The following is an 18727-nucleotide window of genomic DNA, read 5'->3' as shown; positions in this document are numbered from 1 at the left end:
TCCTAAAGAGTAAAGGTTTAATAAGAGGAAGATGCTCTAAATGTCTTTCCAGATGTGAGCCAGTGAAGAGACAGATAATGATTCAAAAAGTTCTAAAACTATATGTAGGCTGATTTGTAAGAAATATAGTCATTTTTGGAGTGATTTTTATGGAACCAATTCATTTGAAAACTGCAGCCAAGAAAGTGGTATATGTGTGACTTTTTTACATCCATTTTTAACTGGCAATTATAAAATGAATGCTATTTGGAAGAAAAAGACATTAAGAAAGAACTCTTCAAAATAACTCAGCCTTCATTTTATAGGTATTTGAAGGGTTACCTATTTGCATAAATCAAGAAAAGTATAGGTTAACTTTTCTCCATCTAATTTCAAACCACATTTTTATTTCTAGAAATTAAAAAATGGAGAAAAATAATTTCTGGCTCAAGCTCTGCAGATTAAATATACAGCTGGCTTCAGAAATATGACAGCACACTCTGAAAATGGTAGAAAAGCATGACCAGAATTAGAAGTACATTTTATTCTTTGTGACGTGATATATTCATGTAGCTACAGCCTAAGTCAGCAAATCTCAACTCCCCCGTTCTCAGTTTGTCTGTAAAACTAATCAGTTATATTAAATGACTATAAGGTACATTCTAGCCCAGAGAAATTGTTACTATTTCGACAACCAAATTTATTATTAGGGACAAGTAGCTTTCTCTCTAGCTAAATCCTTATTGGTAATTAAAATAAAGATGATAACATTATACTTCTCTTTGGCCTAAATAATTTTCCTCATAAAGAGAATATTCAAGCCTCCATTAAAACAGAAAAAATAATCTAATTGCATGCTTTATGTTGTTTTTTTTTTACTTTTACTACTCTTAGAAGGCCCCTATAAAGGTCAAGTATTCCATTTTAAATAATAGTTACATCACCTTATTCTTCTTCAACAAAATGTTAGATTTTCTAAAAGTCTCCTGCCCAGTTGCTCAAATATCATAAACCAATACTAGTTAAATAGTGTTGAGAAAAACTTTGGTGAAAGGCAATTCTGACATTAACTAGAGACTATTATCAATATCCTTCTTGCATAATTCCCCACCAAACTGCTGTGGAATGGCATCTTTCATTTTAAGTAATAACATTTATGTATCTGATAAAAATACATTTATGATCACTGCTATTTCAACAAGCAAACTATGTATTTTTTATTTAAACTGTAGACTCCCAGAGGTTGTTCCTATTCTTCTATGTTCAAAAATTTTACTGACTTAATGTAACAACTCATTTACAAGTGATAAAAATGTGTAACTGTAAAGTATTTATAGATTTTTAAGGTAACCTACATATTTTCCTCCTGAATCCCCATATGTTTTTCAGTTTTATAGATATAATTCCCCTTTTAATGGGAAAGTACATATTAAATATAAGCAAATTCTCTGGTTCTTTAGGGGAGGCATTTGCAGAGATTGAGGCAAGTGAAATATTATCTTCCTTCTAGGAATGGAATACGAAGTGTTTACAGAGAACAGTGCATGAATGTGTTTCTTAAAAGTCAGCTTGGAAAGGAATGTAAAACAGAAACTCAGGGCTTCAAGTTTCCATGGACTGGATGTGTAATATGAACAAGCGTATTCAGAACGATGCTCTTGTTAACCTTCTATCTTCCATACAGAGCTTCTTTTTTGTGTTCTGCAGCTGCTCAGTATATAGAATCGATGTGTTTATCCTGTTCTTTAAACATAACCAAAGAAGTTATCAGTGATGTGCATGCTTACTATATTGTTTCACCCTAAAAATAAAATATATTGCTGATTGCATATTGAGTAGAAAGGTTTTGGTGTCTCCTGTATTTAGACAAACCAGACCATCATGTCTCTGTAGGGAATTTTAAGGTTAATTATAAAAGGCTTAAAGCCTTGGAGTGTTCACCTGGGAGTTAGGGGAAAGTAATATCACATAGAGGTGTTGATTTTAAGCTGGATGTAAAGGACAGCTAGGGACAACTGTCTCTGAAAGGGTTTGACCTCCTGACCATGGAGCTCTCTGAACCATGGCACTCATGGGTAACCTTGTACTGTATTTTTGGAAGAGTGAGTAGTTCAGAGAAATAACTTATCCACACCCACGGGAATATTCTTTCCCTTTCTCTCTCTCCCTCCTGCCCTTCTTTCTTCATGTTTAAATGTATTATAAGTAGATCTGTCAGATTAACACTCTTCCACTTTGTTTAGCTACTGCTTTGATTCATTTCTTTCTAATTAACATACATATTACTGTATTATTTCTATATGTAAATTGATTGAAGCAGAACTACAGAACGTTTACTAAGACTTTGCTTCTTGGAAAACATGAGCATTCTTACTCCACTCTCAAAGTTTCCATACTGAAAAGGAAATTGCTTTTTAAATTTGTACTTGCTTTGTCTTTGTCTTCTTCTTCACATATTGTCATCCCTCCTCTTCTGTTCCGGTTATTGTTGTACCAAATATGTTATTCTTCTGGTGTATATTCTTGACACACAAAAATGTCAAATCCTGGCTCTATCACTAATCAGCTGTAAGACTGAGAACGTCTCTTAACCTCTCTGGCTTCAACATCCTCAACTGTGCAAGTAGGGCAGTGACTCTAAGGTTTGTTTAAGGTCTGAGTTCTATTGCATAGCTGCATAAATGTAAGTGATAATTACATCCATTTTCTGTAGAGAATAAATTGGCACTCAGGTAAAATGCTATTCCTTATTGGTTCTTGAACATTAAAGCAGTGGAACTTAAGAAAACTGTGACCACTTTTTTGCATTGCCCTCTTTCACCTATGTTACCATCTTTGAATGTTAAAGAAAATTTGAGTTCATGTTAAGACAATTTATCACTTCTCTTCATGGAACTATTATGATGAGAGCAACTTCGAAGGAAGAAACTTAATTATTTTTTGAAAAAACTGAATTTGCAAAATATTTGACATAAATTTTGAATCTACCTTTCCCATTCTAAAAGGTAGCTGATATATTAACTTCTTGCAATCCAGGAAAGTGAATTTTAAAAGTTATTGTTTTCCTTGAATCTCAAGGAACTGAAATATCCTTATTTTGAACCCAGGTCTGTTGGTGGCAAAGTTGGCACAGTCATACCGCTTCTCTATTAAGAAACAGAATCAGTTATGCCTTCGGACTGATTCCACCAAGTAGGTAGGTTTTGAAAGTCCTTTTAATTACATCTAATTCTCTCCCCACCTCCAAACTCTCTTCCCCTCTCTTTGCCATAAGGCAATATTCGTATTTCTCCAGGGACCTGTTGCCAAACTTACATTATCAATTACAGGAGGAATACATGAGAATAGATTTGTACTATTTAGACCAGTTATAACAGGCATAATGACAAATTGCTCAGGTTCTGGGAACTTCTTACTGCATTTAAATCAGAACTAAAACATTAGGTAGACATTAGTTTTAGAATAAGTTACATAGCTTCTTTGTGTCTCATTTTCATCATCTGTACAAAGGAGTATAAATTATATAATCATTCTGTAATTAATTTATAGAGTTTGAGATACAGACAATGAGTTAATCGTATGAGGAGAAAATCTTAGGAACAGAAATTTAACTAATATTCCCAGGCATTTATGTGTTTCAGGAGCTTGAGACTGACGTATTTTATTATTACTTTCCTTACTGCTCACTACAATTTCCTGCATCATTGAACTTGCTTAGAACATGCAACACTGATCCTCAGTGACCCTGATTTCATTTCCTTTCCCCTGACACTGCTTTACTCCAAACTCTGGTCTTGGCTCCTCAAACTAGTCCATATCCCAAGTTCAGTTTTGCTTTATAGTCTATGTTTGGAGTTTTGATAGTGGATTGTGCCACAAATCTGATTAATTATTGTTCCAAATAATTGCCCTACACAGATATATCCTATTGATTTCATTTACAATTGGAGGGGCAAGTTCTAAAAAACTGGGCATGGCACATGGAAACAAAGGTTCAAAAATGGGGATAGAGACCAGGACAGAGGCTATTTCTCAGTAGAGATATCCTGGACAATTTTTTTGGAGTTGAGAGAGGAAAGCACAATCTGATATGCTGAAGTAAATTTTATTCTTAAGGTCATACATATTGCTTAGGTTTGCTTCTAAGTCCTCCACCTTGGAAAAAAAACAAAACAGATTTGAGACATTTGTGTTTTCATGGGACAAATAGCATAGTTATTTATGTCTCACAATATTTGGCTCTCACAATTATTTAGTGCTATGTTTCATGTTCTGTCACATTTGATGGGTTTTCAGATCTTTGATATAGGAAATTTACTGTTTGTGGTTTGGTAAATTAGCTCATGAATAATCCTACACTCTTTCTTATCATCTTGGTTTTGCACAAAAGAGATGGCCTGATAATCTAGGACAACTGAAAGGTATAAGCAGTGGTTCAGAGAAGGGGAAGAAATAACTAATTAAAGCCAAATTAAAAGGCATTTTTCCTCTTTGCAAGGAAACATGACCTTATATAAGGCTTAAAATAATTTCAGAAACTACTGCTCATTTGAGACTTAACATCCTTTGTATGGTTAAAAAAAATCATTTTTGGTTACAAGATGTGCCACTATCTTTGCTAGTCACCAGAGATAATCTTTATCCCCAGGTATCATAGTTGAGGGGGAAAAATTTTTTTTGACATAAATAATTGTCAGAAAAATCATAGTTATTTTGGTAGAAGCTTATTTAAAATGATGTGGAATCATAGTGGAGAGAATAAACAAAATCAGAGAAGTCTACACCAGTAGAGTCTTAAAGGCTGCATTAGGCTTATCAACCAGAAAGGGATAGTGCACTGTTTTCAATGTAAAGCAGTACTTGGCAAGGCACAAGTGAATGGACTTATCCTGTCCACTTATGCTGGCATCACACATACAGAAGGCGAGTTAATTTTGCTCATGACAGTTCTAGGCTATGTCTGTGATTCCTCTCTCTTTTCTATTTATCAATGCCAAATTAATTATCGTACAATGAAGGTGAGACTTTCAGAAACCTGTTTATGTATCTGAAGTCTTAGTCCAGAATGCATCTAGGGTTGGATGCTGGGAAATCATAGTATTTCTTAACTAATATATTGAGTGGGGGTGTCATGGTTTGTTATTTTAATCTAAAAGTAAACATAACAGAATTATTTGAATTTTATAGACTGTGCTTTGCTTTTAGAAATATTTTATTGTGAGAAAATAGAGATAGCAATTTATATTTCAGTGTAGAAGAAAAAGACAACAGATCCATTCATATTAGAAAATATATGAATGTGATATTGGAAGTGGAGCTCAAAGATCAGCTTTTTCATCTTGTACTGAAGTTTCAACTAACAAGATCCAGTGAAACAGGTAAATTAGAAAATTAGGTTTATTCTTAGCCTATTAAAAATTAAATTCCTGTAAATGATTATTTGGATTAATATCCTAGAGCAAAGTTTTGGGACCTTCTCGTAGTTAACTGTCTCTTCTCTTTTTTTTTTCCTTTCTAATCAACTGCCAGAAATGCAGTCTTTTACAGAAATTAATGTTTTAGCTCATACCCAAAGTAGTCAACCAACATTTCAAGATAAAAATGTAACCTTTTACAGCTAAGATGGAAATTATCATATAACCGCTACTGAATTTAATAATTATATGTTTAATGAATCTTATTTCTTTGAAGAAATCTGTTTGATGTAGGTTCTCTTTCCATTAAAACTTTCAAATATCCAACATGTATAAAATAATATATTTAAAGAGTCTAAGATCATTTAGTTCAGAGTGGATGTTTAAAAGATTTCTTTCTCTTTCTACCACCGTCCCTAAAAAGTGAAAGCATTTTTTGCTGTAGTGTCTCTGTTCAATTCTTGTAGCCATGAAAACATGTGCATATTTGTGTATTTTCACCATGATTGATGTTTTGTGATGTAATGTTCTGTCTGCAGCTTTATGCTGTTGTGCCAGAAACAGCCTGCCACCTTGCTGGATTTGATGACTGACTTTGATTTTTTAAATCATGATAAAATTTGCAGAATGGTTTCTGCATTTAACTAATTGGGCAATTAACATTTTATACAAAGTTAATTGCCATGTCGATGGTTTTGTTCTTTGACTTCCTTCTGTGCTAAATCCCCAGCCAAATGTTATTAGAGCCATATGATTTCTGACTTCTTCATTTCAGAATTTATTTTGTGATCATGTGCCTCAATTTTTAGGAAGTGTGGTTATTTCCTCTATTAATAATTCTTGAGGTTACTTTGGCCGTGTTGAAGTTTTACTTTTTTTAAAGAAAATTATATATAACTGACCTCCCAAGAGTCCTGTAGAGATTTTTTTTTCCTCAAAATTTCCTGATACACAAGTGAAAGGCAAAGTAAAATTGTCAGGGCCCTGCTTAGTTATCCAGATACTTTCAAAAACTTGAAAAAATCTTTCTTCTATTAAAGAGTAGGAGTTAATGAATTAGAGTATGAAATTCATAACACATTTTCTCATTCTGATTTAAAGCTCTGATGTAAAGAGCTTTGAGAATTCAAAATCTCAAAGAAGTTTCCTTTGAGAGTTGGAGAAATTTTAACATGCTCTCAGAGAATGGGTCAATGTTTGTTTGTCTCTGAGAGGTAAATCTCCTCATGAGATTTTGACAAAATTTTTTTTTTTTTTGAGGGAATCTCTCATATTTATTGATCAAATGGTTGTTAACAACAATAAAATTCTGTATAGGGGGGTCAATACTCAATGCACAATCATTAATCCACCACAAGCCTAATTTTCGTCAGTCTCCAATCTTCTGATGCATAATGAACAAGTTCTTACATGGAGTACAAATTCTTACATAGTGAATAAGTTACATGGTGAACAGTGCAAGGGCAGTCATCACAGAAGCTTTCGGTTTTTTTCATGCATTATGAACTATAAACAGTCAGTTCAAATATGAATATTCATTTGATTTTTATACTTGATTTATATGTGGATACCACATTTCTCTATTATTATTATTTTTAATAAAATGCTGAAGTGGTAGGTAGATACGAGATAAAGGTAGAGAACAGAGTTTAGTGTTATAAGAGAGCAAATGTAGATGATCAGGTGTGTGCCTGTAGACTATGTGTTAATCCGAGCTAGACAAGGGCAATAAAACATCCATGTATGCAGAAGATTTCTCTCAGAACATGAGGGGGGAGGTTCTAAACCTCACCTCTGCTGATCCCCATTTTCTCACCTGATGGCCCCCTGAGACTGTGCCTGTCTTAGGTTGTTCCTCCCTTGAGGAATCTTACCCGGATTTTGACAAAATTTTAAGGACTATAAAGACAGACTCTTAAGTGCAGTCATGCCTCTTGGAAGAGAGCAATTCTTCTCTTCCCTACAAACTTAGGTTTGAAATTGTGATTACTTTGTGTCCCCCTCCCTCAGGTTCTAAAACAGAGCTGTGCACCTCCTAAGCTTACGTTCTGGCATGTGGAGATGCCACTCGCAGCATTTCTTGGCAGTTTTCTTTGAGTGAAAAATTTGATCTCATCTTGGAACTGTATCAACCTACTAACTCAGTGTAACAGAGATGCTGTATGTAGCTTTCTGTTAGGGTGCAAGCTAAGTGGGAAAACCATGGGCTGTAGAACTGGAATGCCTAGATACTATTAATCTTTGAGCTACCATGTACCAGTGTAATTTTCAACCAGTCAGCCCAACTTTCCTGAACCCCTTTTTCCTCATCTACAAAACAAAAATGATACGACTTACCTCACAGAGTTACTGTGAAGATTAAGAAAAATAATAATAATAGCTAACATTTATGGAGTACTGACTGTGTACTGGGGTACTATGATAAATGCAGTTCAACTTCACTGAAGTTTAGGATACAAGATAGGAACTCTAGTGAGGAAATGGAAATACAGAGTGAAAACCAATTGTCTAAGGTCACACAGCTAGTAAATCCATCTCTAGATATGTGTTTTTAACCAAGCAGCAGTGCAAAATATCTGTTCTAAAGTATGTGATTAATACATAGTAGTTTTTCTCTTCTCCATCTTCTCAGTTCACACTAAGGATGCTTATGAATTTGTTCACTGTGTGTTGGTAATCTGCAGTCCACTGCAGCTTGGTGAATGTTGAAGATACTCGTTTTAAACTATAATGTAAATCTCTTTTCTTAGTATTTTCTCTCAAATTATTTATTTTTATCTCCTAAATACTCTACCTCCAGTTTTTGTTATTCTTCTGATAGATGTATTAACTGTTTAATTAATAATTTGGCTCTTTATTTCAATAATATTGCTTTTTCTTGGTGCCATGCAAAACTTTTTTGTAGCTTGCTATTTCTCTGGAAGTTTCTTCTTAACCTTTCTTATTGTCTCTTCAGCCTATGCCCAACCCTTTCCCTTCCTACCTGTCTTGTGCCCTCTGTCCTTCCTTTCATATTTATTGACTTTTAAATCAGGGAAGCAAATATTTTCTCTTATTTGGAACCATGATAATTAAAACTGGAAAAAAAGTGTTGGCAGGACTCAGGTAGATCTGGGCACATGCCACTCATGTTGTTTCCTCCATTTGTGGCATGGTTTAGAATCCACTGTATCTTTCGTTCTCACTTGTGCCCAGTCCATTTTCTTTGCTTAGCCAGTCAGTTCCCTCTGCTTCTGAGTATTTGGAGTTTGCACATGGTTCATGGTGAAAACTCAGTATAGAGAGACCTTTTAACCTCAGGCCCCACTGCAAACAGCCCAATTCTTTTATTATTACATAGTTTAGATTCTCAAGCAGCAATCTCTTTATAATGATACCTTATGATCTGACTTATGTCTCTAACCCTGGCCACACCTGGACCTTATGTTCCCATGGTGACCATGTGCGTTCATATCAGCTTTCTTTCTGTAACTGAGAGGGGCGGGACTCATCCCCACTTCAAGGTCCTTGTCTGCCTTATCTTCCTGGGCATTCTTTTGCAATATCTGTGAATGACTGGGGTCTGGGAAAAATTCGTGTGTTTTCCTTTACTCTCACATTCACACAGCACTTCTGACACAAAGTGTGTTTGTATTTTTTTTCTCATTGATCTTATGACACCATCTGGGTGTTCTATAATTTGATTAAGTTTTAACACTATCTACCTGAAATTAGTGCAGACCCCACAGGTTAAGGGTTCCCTTGCACCAGATTGCACCCAACTTCAGGTGCCTGACTCAGGTCCAGGTTGGCACCTGTGCTTATAAATCAGGGTTCCTGTGACTCATTCTTCAGGTTCCATAATTTGTTAGAGTGGCTCACAGAATCCAGGAAAACAGTTTACTTACTATTGTCGATCTATTACAAAGGATATTTTAAAGGATGCAAATGAATAGACAGATGGAGAGATACAAAGCATGAGGCCCAGAAGGGTCCTGAGCACAGGAGCTTTTATCCCAGTGGCAATGGGGTGAGCCACCCACCTGGCATGTAGATGAGTCCACTAACCAGAGCTCTCTGAACACTGTAGATCCAGGATTTTTATGAAAGCTTCATCACATAGGCTTGATCAGTTAATCTCCAGCCCATCTCCTCTCTAAGGATGGGAGGTGAGGCTGAAAGTTCCAGACTTCTAAACTTGCCTTGGTCTTTCTGGTGACTGCCTCCATCCTGAAGCTATCCAGAAGTTCAATGGTTGTTTCATCAGAACAAAAGGTGCCCCCATTACCCAGGCAAATCTAAGGGATTTAGAATCTCTGCGTCAGAAGTGGGGTTAAAGATCAAATACGAGAACAAAAAGTACTCCTAGCATCTTTGTTGCTTAAGAAATTACAAAGATTTTAGGAGCTCTGGCCAGGAGCCAGGGACAAAATATATATTTTTATTGCATCACAATATCATAACTGGCTTTCCCACCCATCAAATCTTAGATCTCATCTAAAAAAAACTGTCCCAAATCACTTTATCTAAAATAAATTCCACTCCAGTCATTTTCTATCACATCCTTCTTTTATTTATAGAGAATGTAATTAAAAAACAGTCTTACTAATTTATCCAGTTATTTACCCGCTAATTAACATTCTCTTTGCTCTAATTCAAAGGTCATGACATCAATGGCTAGGTTTGTTTTGTTCATTCCTGTCTCAGTAGAATAGGACTAAACTAAATATTTCCTAAATAAGTTAAATAAGCAGACGGAATATAGTTACAAAGTTCTTATGCTTGTTTCTAGTTAATAGCATAAATTTAGTACCGTTTCATAATAGGATAAGCCAAACACATGTCCAAATTGCCTAAAGAAGTATATAAATAATGTTATTTGTGTCTTATATCTTTTCCATTTAACATATAATCTCACGTTCTGCTTATTATTAAATAAATTGGATGTAGAGATTTATGTGCATGTAAGTAGGAAGATTAATATTTCTAATTATGAGAAGTTATTAACCTCCAGACCATATTTAAGGCTCTGGGAGTTTAGCACCCTCCTGAAATGCTATGTGGACATGTACATTTGGGTTTCCGTTTGTGTCATATCTGTGCATACGCACATTCTCGAAAGAAAAATCATGGTTTTTTCAGATTATCAAGAGTCCAGGATACAAAATAAGTTGTGAATTACTGATTTATATGCTGAACATTAAGTTATTTTATTATTATTCCAGCTATTTAAATACTTTTATTCTTAAGAGAATAGTAGCTTAAATAGTTAAAGATTTGTTTACTACAAGTTAAAATAATGAAACTTCTATTAAGTTCCTAGTATATATATAATAGAGGAAGAAAAGGCCCCAGAGAAATGAGAATGTCTGAGTGAAAGGAAAATAAGCTACCTCCAAGAGCTTTTAATAAAAAGTTCAGTAAGTGAAAAAGATTTATATTATTTTGTACTTGGAAGAAGTTCAGTAAATTTTTTTTCATGAAAAATACATTGCTTTTTAAATTTTGTATTTGTTCTTAAGGATTTCAGAATCATTCTCTTAGCAGATAAAAACTACATTCATAGTTAACTAATGTATACATTTTATTTATTGATATTGTTGAGGCTATTCCAAAATGGCTCAGTCCAACAGTCACTTTAATGCTATGTGGCTTCTAAGACTCACTGTTTAGTCATCTTCCATTGCTTAAGCTGTGACCGATTTTGAAAGCAAGATTATGAAATGGGACAGAAAAGATGCATTAGTTTTACTCTTTATCACTGATTTGTATGATTTAAATAATGTTATTTAAAGTTCTGGTAATAAAAATAATAAAATTAGATTAAATTTCATTTTTTTAATCTGAGAATAAGAATATAATATTTTTCCTTTGTCACTATTTTCCAGAAGGAAATAATAGTTATACCATTTTACTATGAATTGGTTTTCTTAATTAACTTTCAAAAATGCTAGGAGTTATTTCAATAATACAAGATGATGACATGATTAAAAGAATTATTAAAAGTTACAGAGATGTGTCTATAGATAATTTGTGGAATTTTCTATTTTTAAATTTTTCTTGAATATATTAGTTCTGTAAAATATGTCTTTGTAAGATTTGAATTAGAATGAAGTATAGTCACCTTGACAAGACTAGAGACAAAAGCATAAATGGGTAGATTCCAAAAGCTGGAAAAATATTCCAGTGAGAAGTGTTCTGACACATGTTTAACTTCTTTAGTAGTCAAAATATTTCGGTACCAAGGCATTCTAATAGAGAAAGCATTATGAGTGAGCAGTTTTTCTAGCTAATGGAACAACAAGCTTTAAGTGTTGATACCTAAATCTCTTACAGTGTCACCTGGCCTGACTCGTGGTTACTAACTGGCAGCAGAGAATAGAATGTTTTCTACATCAGGTTGCATCAGAGCAGATACTTACCTTTTGTAAAACCCCAAATTTAATCTTCACTGCTGGGCTTATTTCCTCTTTAAAAAAAAAAATGTAGTGAAATACATATAACATAAAATTTAGCAGCTTATCCATTTTAAGTGTACAATTCAGTGGCATTAAGTATATCCATACTGTTGTATAACCATTACCACCATGCATCTCCAGAGCCCTTTCATCTTGCAAAACTAAAAATCTGTTTTCATTAAACAATAATAACTCTCCGTTATGCTATTCCATTTTCTGTCTCTGCATTTAACTATTCTAGGTAACTCATATAAGTGGAATCATATGATACCTGTCGTTTTGTGAGCTAGCTTATGTCACAACATACATCCTCAAAGTTCATCGTTCATCCATGTTGTAGCATGTCAGAATGTCCTTTCATTTTAAAGCTAAATAATACTCTATATACAAATACCATATTTTATTTATCCATTTTTCTGTCACTGAACTCTTCATTTTCCACCCCTTTGCAATTAATATATAATGCTGCTGTGAACATGGGTGTACAAATACCTCTCCAAGGCTCTAGTTCCAACTATTTTTTATATATACCCAGAAGTGGAATTGCTGGGTCATATGGTAATTACATATACATATATATATTTAGGAAGGTTCATACATTTTTCCATACTGGCTATGCCATTTTACATTCCCACCAACAATGCACAAAGATTCCATTTTCTCCATTTCCTAGCTAATACTTATTATTTTCTGTTTTTCATTTCTTATAGTAGCCACCTTAATGAGTATGAGATGTTATCTCATTGTGGTTTTGATTTGAATTTCCCTAGTGATATTAAATAGTTTTTATATGCCTGTTGGCCATGTGTATGCCTTCTTTGGAAAAATTCAAGTCCTTTACCCATTTTTTAATTGGGTTGTTTGTGTTTTTTATTTTGAGGTGTGTCCTCATTTACTCTTGATAGCTTCCTTGATTATACTGTATGGGTTTATAATGTATATATATATATGTACTATATGAAAGCAAACATATAAAGGATGGGTGATAATAGAAATACATTATTGCAAGTTTCTTGTATTTGCCCTGAAGTAATTTAATATTGATAATAATTCTAAGAACATTATGAAAATTAAAGATATAAACTTATAATACTCAATAACATTTTGTAAGAAATGCCCACTATTACTAGGGAATTTTCTCTTGTCTAGTCTGGAGTCCTTGTGAACTCCAGGCTTTGATGTTTCTTTTCTAATTTCACTGTGTTTGTTCTTTCACATTTCACTAGATTATGGTTTTCTTATATCAGAGTCCTTATACTCTTCTCAGTAAAATATAAATATTTTTCTTCATTCTCTGAAATATCTTACATGTGATTTTTAAGAACTGTATTTTCTTCCCAGTATGTGCAGATAAATTCTTACTGGTCTCTCTCTCTTTATTGATGCATAAGACTTATCCTCAAATTGCATGTTCTGTTCTCTTTACATTGAGTTTGCAGTTTCTGTAAATTGTGACAAGAGGAAGGCTTCTTTTAAATTCCAATTGACATGAAGAATAACTTCCTAAATGGGTTATAACCTGTAAATACAAGCACTGCCCATCCACCCTAAAACTCCAACAAGGAGTTTGCCTGGATGCTAAGCCTTTCATATAATAACATAAATGTACTTTAATCCCCAAACAAACTATTTTATTTAAACATTTTAATACACAGTACCAGGCAGGGTAGATTATTTCAGTAGTGATGACACAAATATGGACTTGTAGGAAACAAAACAATATGGAACTGCCTAATAGGAGTCACTTAATGAGGAAAATAAATTACTTAATGGCAAGTGTCTGGCTTACCCTGTTTCCTTATTTACCAGTTTATCTTTGATTATATGTCATGAAATGACTTTTACAGATTGTATGTGGGAATAGCTCAAGGCCAAGGATATTTACAGTTTATCCCAGAAAGGATTTTCATTTCCTTATCCAGGTGACTCCAGACACTGGCAATGCAAGATAACTTTATTCCAGTTTCAAGAATTGAGTTTTACTCTGAGCTGATAATGTGCCTCTAGGTTGGACTGCATTCTTCATACTGGACAGTTTTTTTTTTTTTTTAACTAGTTTTACCCTAACTCCTAGGATACAACCTCTTGTGTTCCAACATAAATTGTGGGGAATAAATGTAAGCCAGGCTTCTGCACAGAGTTTGAACTTTTGTTACTTTAAATCCTTGAGGCTGTCAGATGTAATGCTGTCAGAAGCAAAGCTCAGTCTGGCAGCCACCTCTTTCAGATTAGCAAAGAAATGCCAAGGGCAAAGGAGACTCAAATTCAAGACCTGTCTTTCTGGATTTTGATCTTCTCCTTTATCTTTCTTGAGATAATTATTTACTCTTCTGTTATCCCTTCCTGTGACTCACACAAGATAAATACTATAATCCCTATAAAAAATTACCATTTGTAACATTTATAACAAGTGCTAAAGACATTAGAGTATAATTATCCGTGGCCATTTTCTTTATCCTCTGACTTATAGTAGAATGCTTTTTGCTTTTCCGGGTTTTTTTTGCACTTACTTGTTCCTGAGTTGTTTTAAAGCCATAGTAATTGTTAATGTGTAAAGAGATTTGAAAGAAGCCAAAAAAATCCCTAGGTAGTATTTCTAGATATATCTAAACAATATATAATAATATATATAACTGTTTATGTATATATATATACAGACACATACACACAACTTCTTTATTCATTCTATAGTCTACAGTCATAATGAAATTTTTTGTTTTACATACTTTTAAATTTCTCTAGGATTCTTTTTGTTTCTTTTAATTCTATTTACATATTAACAGTTGTTATTATTTTAAAACAACCCTACAGCAAGTAAGTACCAAAAAAAAAAACCAGCTATTCTACTTGAAGTCAGTGGATGAAAAAAAGGCTGTGAATAATTATATACTTAAATGCTTTTACTACTTGAACAACTGCTTTACATGGTAGTTTTTTATAGAGTTTTTAATTTCCCTTCTGTACAGTGTTAGTATCCTGTAGAACAGTCAAAATGCATTATTGATGGGCATGCACATATGTGTGTATAACCTGATGATTTAATGGTTTAGGAAATACATTGCGGAATTGTATCTTAGATCTGCTAAATGTTCTCTAATGGATTGTCATTTTATGCAACATCTTTCTTAGTACACTCAAAGATTCATTTTTACTTGAAAATAATTTTTGTAGAAAGTAAACTAGTTATAGTAAAAGTAATGCATTAGTACACCATCCTACAAAGAATTTTCAAAACATATTCACTAATTTTATATGTTCAGATGAACATAGAGGAAAGATAAATGGATGGTGGTGTGAGAAGGGAGGCAGAAACCTTCCAAAATCACATAAAACAGAAAAATACAGCAAATACAATTAATCCTGAAAAAGTGACCCAAAGACAGCAGAACAGACTGCTTACATCTGGGGAAAAGGGAAGACCTCAAAGAAAAGGGTGGACTAGCAAAGATGTGAACTGGTGGGACCCAAGCCCTCCTCCCACCCCAGCCCACAGGTAGGAGGAAGCAAAAAAGCAGAGCAGGGAGGGAGTAGAAGTCCAGGATTGCTGAACACCCAGCCCTGAAGATCTGCTCAGGGAGCATGAACCCACATTACATGGTGCTCTGGAGATTGGTGCAGTTGGAAAGCAAAGACTGATGGAACACTTGGAGAGACTGAGATTCCAGCCACATGTGAAAAACAGGTAGTTGTAGCACAACCAGCCAAAAGGCAGATAAACCAGACAGAAAATAAGTAAGGAAGCAGAGGCACTGAACAACACATTAGAACAGATGGACGTAACAGAAATCTATAGAACATTCCACCTCAAAGCAGCAGGATACACATTCATCTCAAGTGTACCTGGAATGTTGTCCAGAAGAGATCACATACTAGGCCCCAAAGAGTGCCTCAGTAAATTCAAAAAGGTTGAAATTGTTCCAACCAGCTTCTAAGACCACAAAGGTATGAAACTAGAAATAAATTATGCAAAGAAAGCAAAAAATCCCACAACACATAGAGACTTAACAACATGCTTCAAATAATCAATGGATCAATGGCCAAATTAAAACAGACCAAGCAATATATGGAGACAAATGACAACAATAATTCAACAGTGTAAAATCTGTGGGACACAGTGAAGGCTGTATTAAGAAGAAATTCTATTGCAATACAGATTGATCTCAAGGAAGAAGAAAAATCCCAGGAGTGAAAATTATAAACTAACAATTAACGAAACAAGAAAAAGAAAAACAAATGAGGCCCAAAGTCAGTAGAAGGAGGGACATAATAAAGATCAGAGCAGAAATAAATAAAATTGAGAAGAATAAAACAATAGAAAGAATAAATGAAACCAGGAGTGGGTTCTTTGAGAAAATAAAAAAAGTAGATAAATGCCTAGCCAGACTTACCAAAAAAAAAGAGAGAGTGTACACACATAAACAGAATAAGAAACAAAAAAGGAAAAATCACTATGGATACCACAGAAACACAAAAACTTATTAGAGAATACTATGAAAAATTATATGCCAACAAACTGGGTAATCTACAAGAAATGGACAGCTTTCTAGAAAAATACAACCTTCTAAGACTGACCCAGGAAGAAACAGAAAATCTGAACAGACTAATTATGAGCAATGAAATTGAATTGGTAATAAAAAACTAAGAACAAAATCCCTAGATCAGATGGCTTCACCACTGAATTTTATCAAACATTAAGAGAAGATCTACTACCCATCCTCCTTAAAGTTTTCCAAAATGTAGAAGAGGAGGGAATATTTCCAAACTCATTCTACTAGGCCAGTATCACTCTAATACCAAATACAGACAAAGATACCACACACAAAAAAAAACTACAGACCAATATCCCTGATGAACATAGATGTAAAAATACGCAACAAAATATTAGCAAACAGAATCCAAAAATATATCAGAAAGGTCATCCATCATGACCAAGTGGGATTTATTCAAGGGATGCAAGAATGGTACAATATTAAAAAATTCATCAACATCATGTACCACATTAACAAGAATAAGGATGAAAACCACATGATCATCTCAATAGATGCTGAAAATGCATTTGAGTAAATTCAACATCCATTCGTGATTAAAAAACTCAACAAAATGGGTACAGAGGGCAAGTACCTCAGCATAATAAAGGCCATATATGACAAACCCACAGCCATACTTAACAGGGAAAAGCTGAGAGCTTTTCCTCTAAGGTCAGGAGCAAGACAAGGATGGCTACTCTCCCATGCTTATTCAACATAGTACTGTATGTCCTAACCACAGCAATTAGACAACACAAAGAAATAAAAGGGATCCATATTGATAAGCAAGAAGTTAAACTGTCACTCTTTGCAGATGACATGATATTGTACATAGAAAACCGTGAAGATTCCACCAAAAACTACTAGAACTAATTACTGAATTCAGCAAAGTTACAGGATGCAAAATTAATACACAGGAATCTGTTGCATTCCTAAATACTAATGATGAACTAGGAGTAAGAGAAATCAGGAAAACATCTCCATTTACAATTGCATCAAAAAGAATAAAATGCCTATGAATAAACCTAAGTCAGTGAAAGACCTATACCCTGAAAACTATAAGACACTCTTGAGAGAAATTAAAAAAGACACCAATAAATGGAAATAAATCCCATGCTCATAAATAGGAAGAATTAGTGTTGTGAAAATGGCCATCCTGCCTAAAGCAATTTATGGATTCAATGCAATCCATATCAAAATATCAACAGCATTCTTCAGTGAACTGGAACAAATAGTTCTAAAATTCATATGGAACCACAAAAGACCCCACATAGCTAAAGCAATCCTGAGAAGGAAGAACAAAGCTGGGATCATTATGCTCCCTGCCTTCAAGCTCTAGTACAAAGCCACAGTAATCAAAATAGTTTGATACTGGCACAAGAACAGACCCACAGATCAATGGAACAGTATAGACACCCCAGATATAAACCCACACTATATGGCCAATTAATATACGATAAAGGAGCCATGGATATACAATGGGGAAATGACAGTCTCTTCAACAATGGGTGTTGGCAAAACTGTACAAGTACATGTAAGAGAATGAAACTGGATTATTGTCTAACTCCATACACAAAAGTAAATGTAATGGATCAAAGACCTAAATGTAACTCGTTAAATCATAGAGCTCATAGAAGAAAACATAGGCAAAAATCTCTTAAATATAAACATGAGCAACTTTTTCCTAAGCACGTCTACTTGGGCAAGGGAAAGAAAAGAAAAAATGAATAAATGGGATTATATCAAACTAGAAAGCTTCTGTACTGCAAAGGACACCATCAGCAGAACAAAACGGCAGCCAACAGAATGGGTAAATATATTTGTAAATGACTTATTCAATAAGGGGTTAACATCCAAAATCTCTAAAGAACTCACATGCCTCAATACCCAAAAAACAAATAACCCAATTAAAAATGGGCAGAGAATCTGAACAGACACTTCTGCAAAGAAGAAATCTGAATGGTCAGGGAAATACAAATTAAAACCACAATGAGATATTACCTCACACTAGTTAGGATGGCCAATATCCAACAGACAAGAAACAACAAATGCTGGTGAGGATGCAGAGAAAGGGCAACCATCCTACACCATTGGTGGGAATGTAAATTAGTTCAACCATTGTGGAAAGCACTATGGAGGTTCCTCAAAACACTGAGTAGAAATACCATTTGACCCAGTATTTCCTATCCTAGAATTTACTCACCAGAAGCAAGATTCCTGATTCTAAAATACTTGTGAGCCCCTATGTTTATTTCAGCACTATTTACAATAGCCAAGATATGGAAGCAACCTAAGTGTCCATCAGTAGATGAATGGATAAAGAAGATGTGGTACATATACACAATAGAATACTATTCAGCCATAAAAAGAA

At 34.2% G+C, this 18727-nt stretch overlaps 1 protein-coding gene across 11 annotated transcripts in view; it reads left to right on the top strand.

The window, feature by feature from the left end:
* LOC130684907 (uncharacterized) overlaps window positions 1–18727 on the top strand; it is a 317150-nt gene that overhangs the window by 78639 nt on the left and 219784 nt on the right. For 6 of the 11 annotated variants that reach the window (XM_057507506.1, XM_057507508.1, XM_057507509.1 and 3 more), the window contains one exon: window positions 3087–3175. Coding sequence is in view for 6 of the 11 variants with exons in the window: in XM_057507516.1 (XP_057363499.1) it covers window positions 3087–3175 (89 nt within the window). In the remaining 5 variants the exon portion in view is untranslated. Of the gene's footprint in view, window positions 1–3086; window positions 3176–5229; window positions 5358–18727 lie in introns of all 11 variants that reach the window. The other 5 variants (XM_057507510.1, XM_057507514.1, XM_057507513.1 and 2 more) reach the window with 1 other exon arrangement.

The sequence above is a fragment of the Manis pentadactyla genome, chromosome 9 (assembly GCF_030020395.1).
Source record: "Manis pentadactyla isolate mManPen7 chromosome 9, mManPen7.hap1, whole genome shotgun sequence".
Classification (NCBI taxonomy): Eukaryota; Metazoa; Chordata; class Mammalia; order Pholidota; family Manidae; genus Manis; species Manis pentadactyla.
Note: the sequence above shows the minus strand (reverse complement) of the source record. Positions and strands in the feature narration are given on the sequence as shown.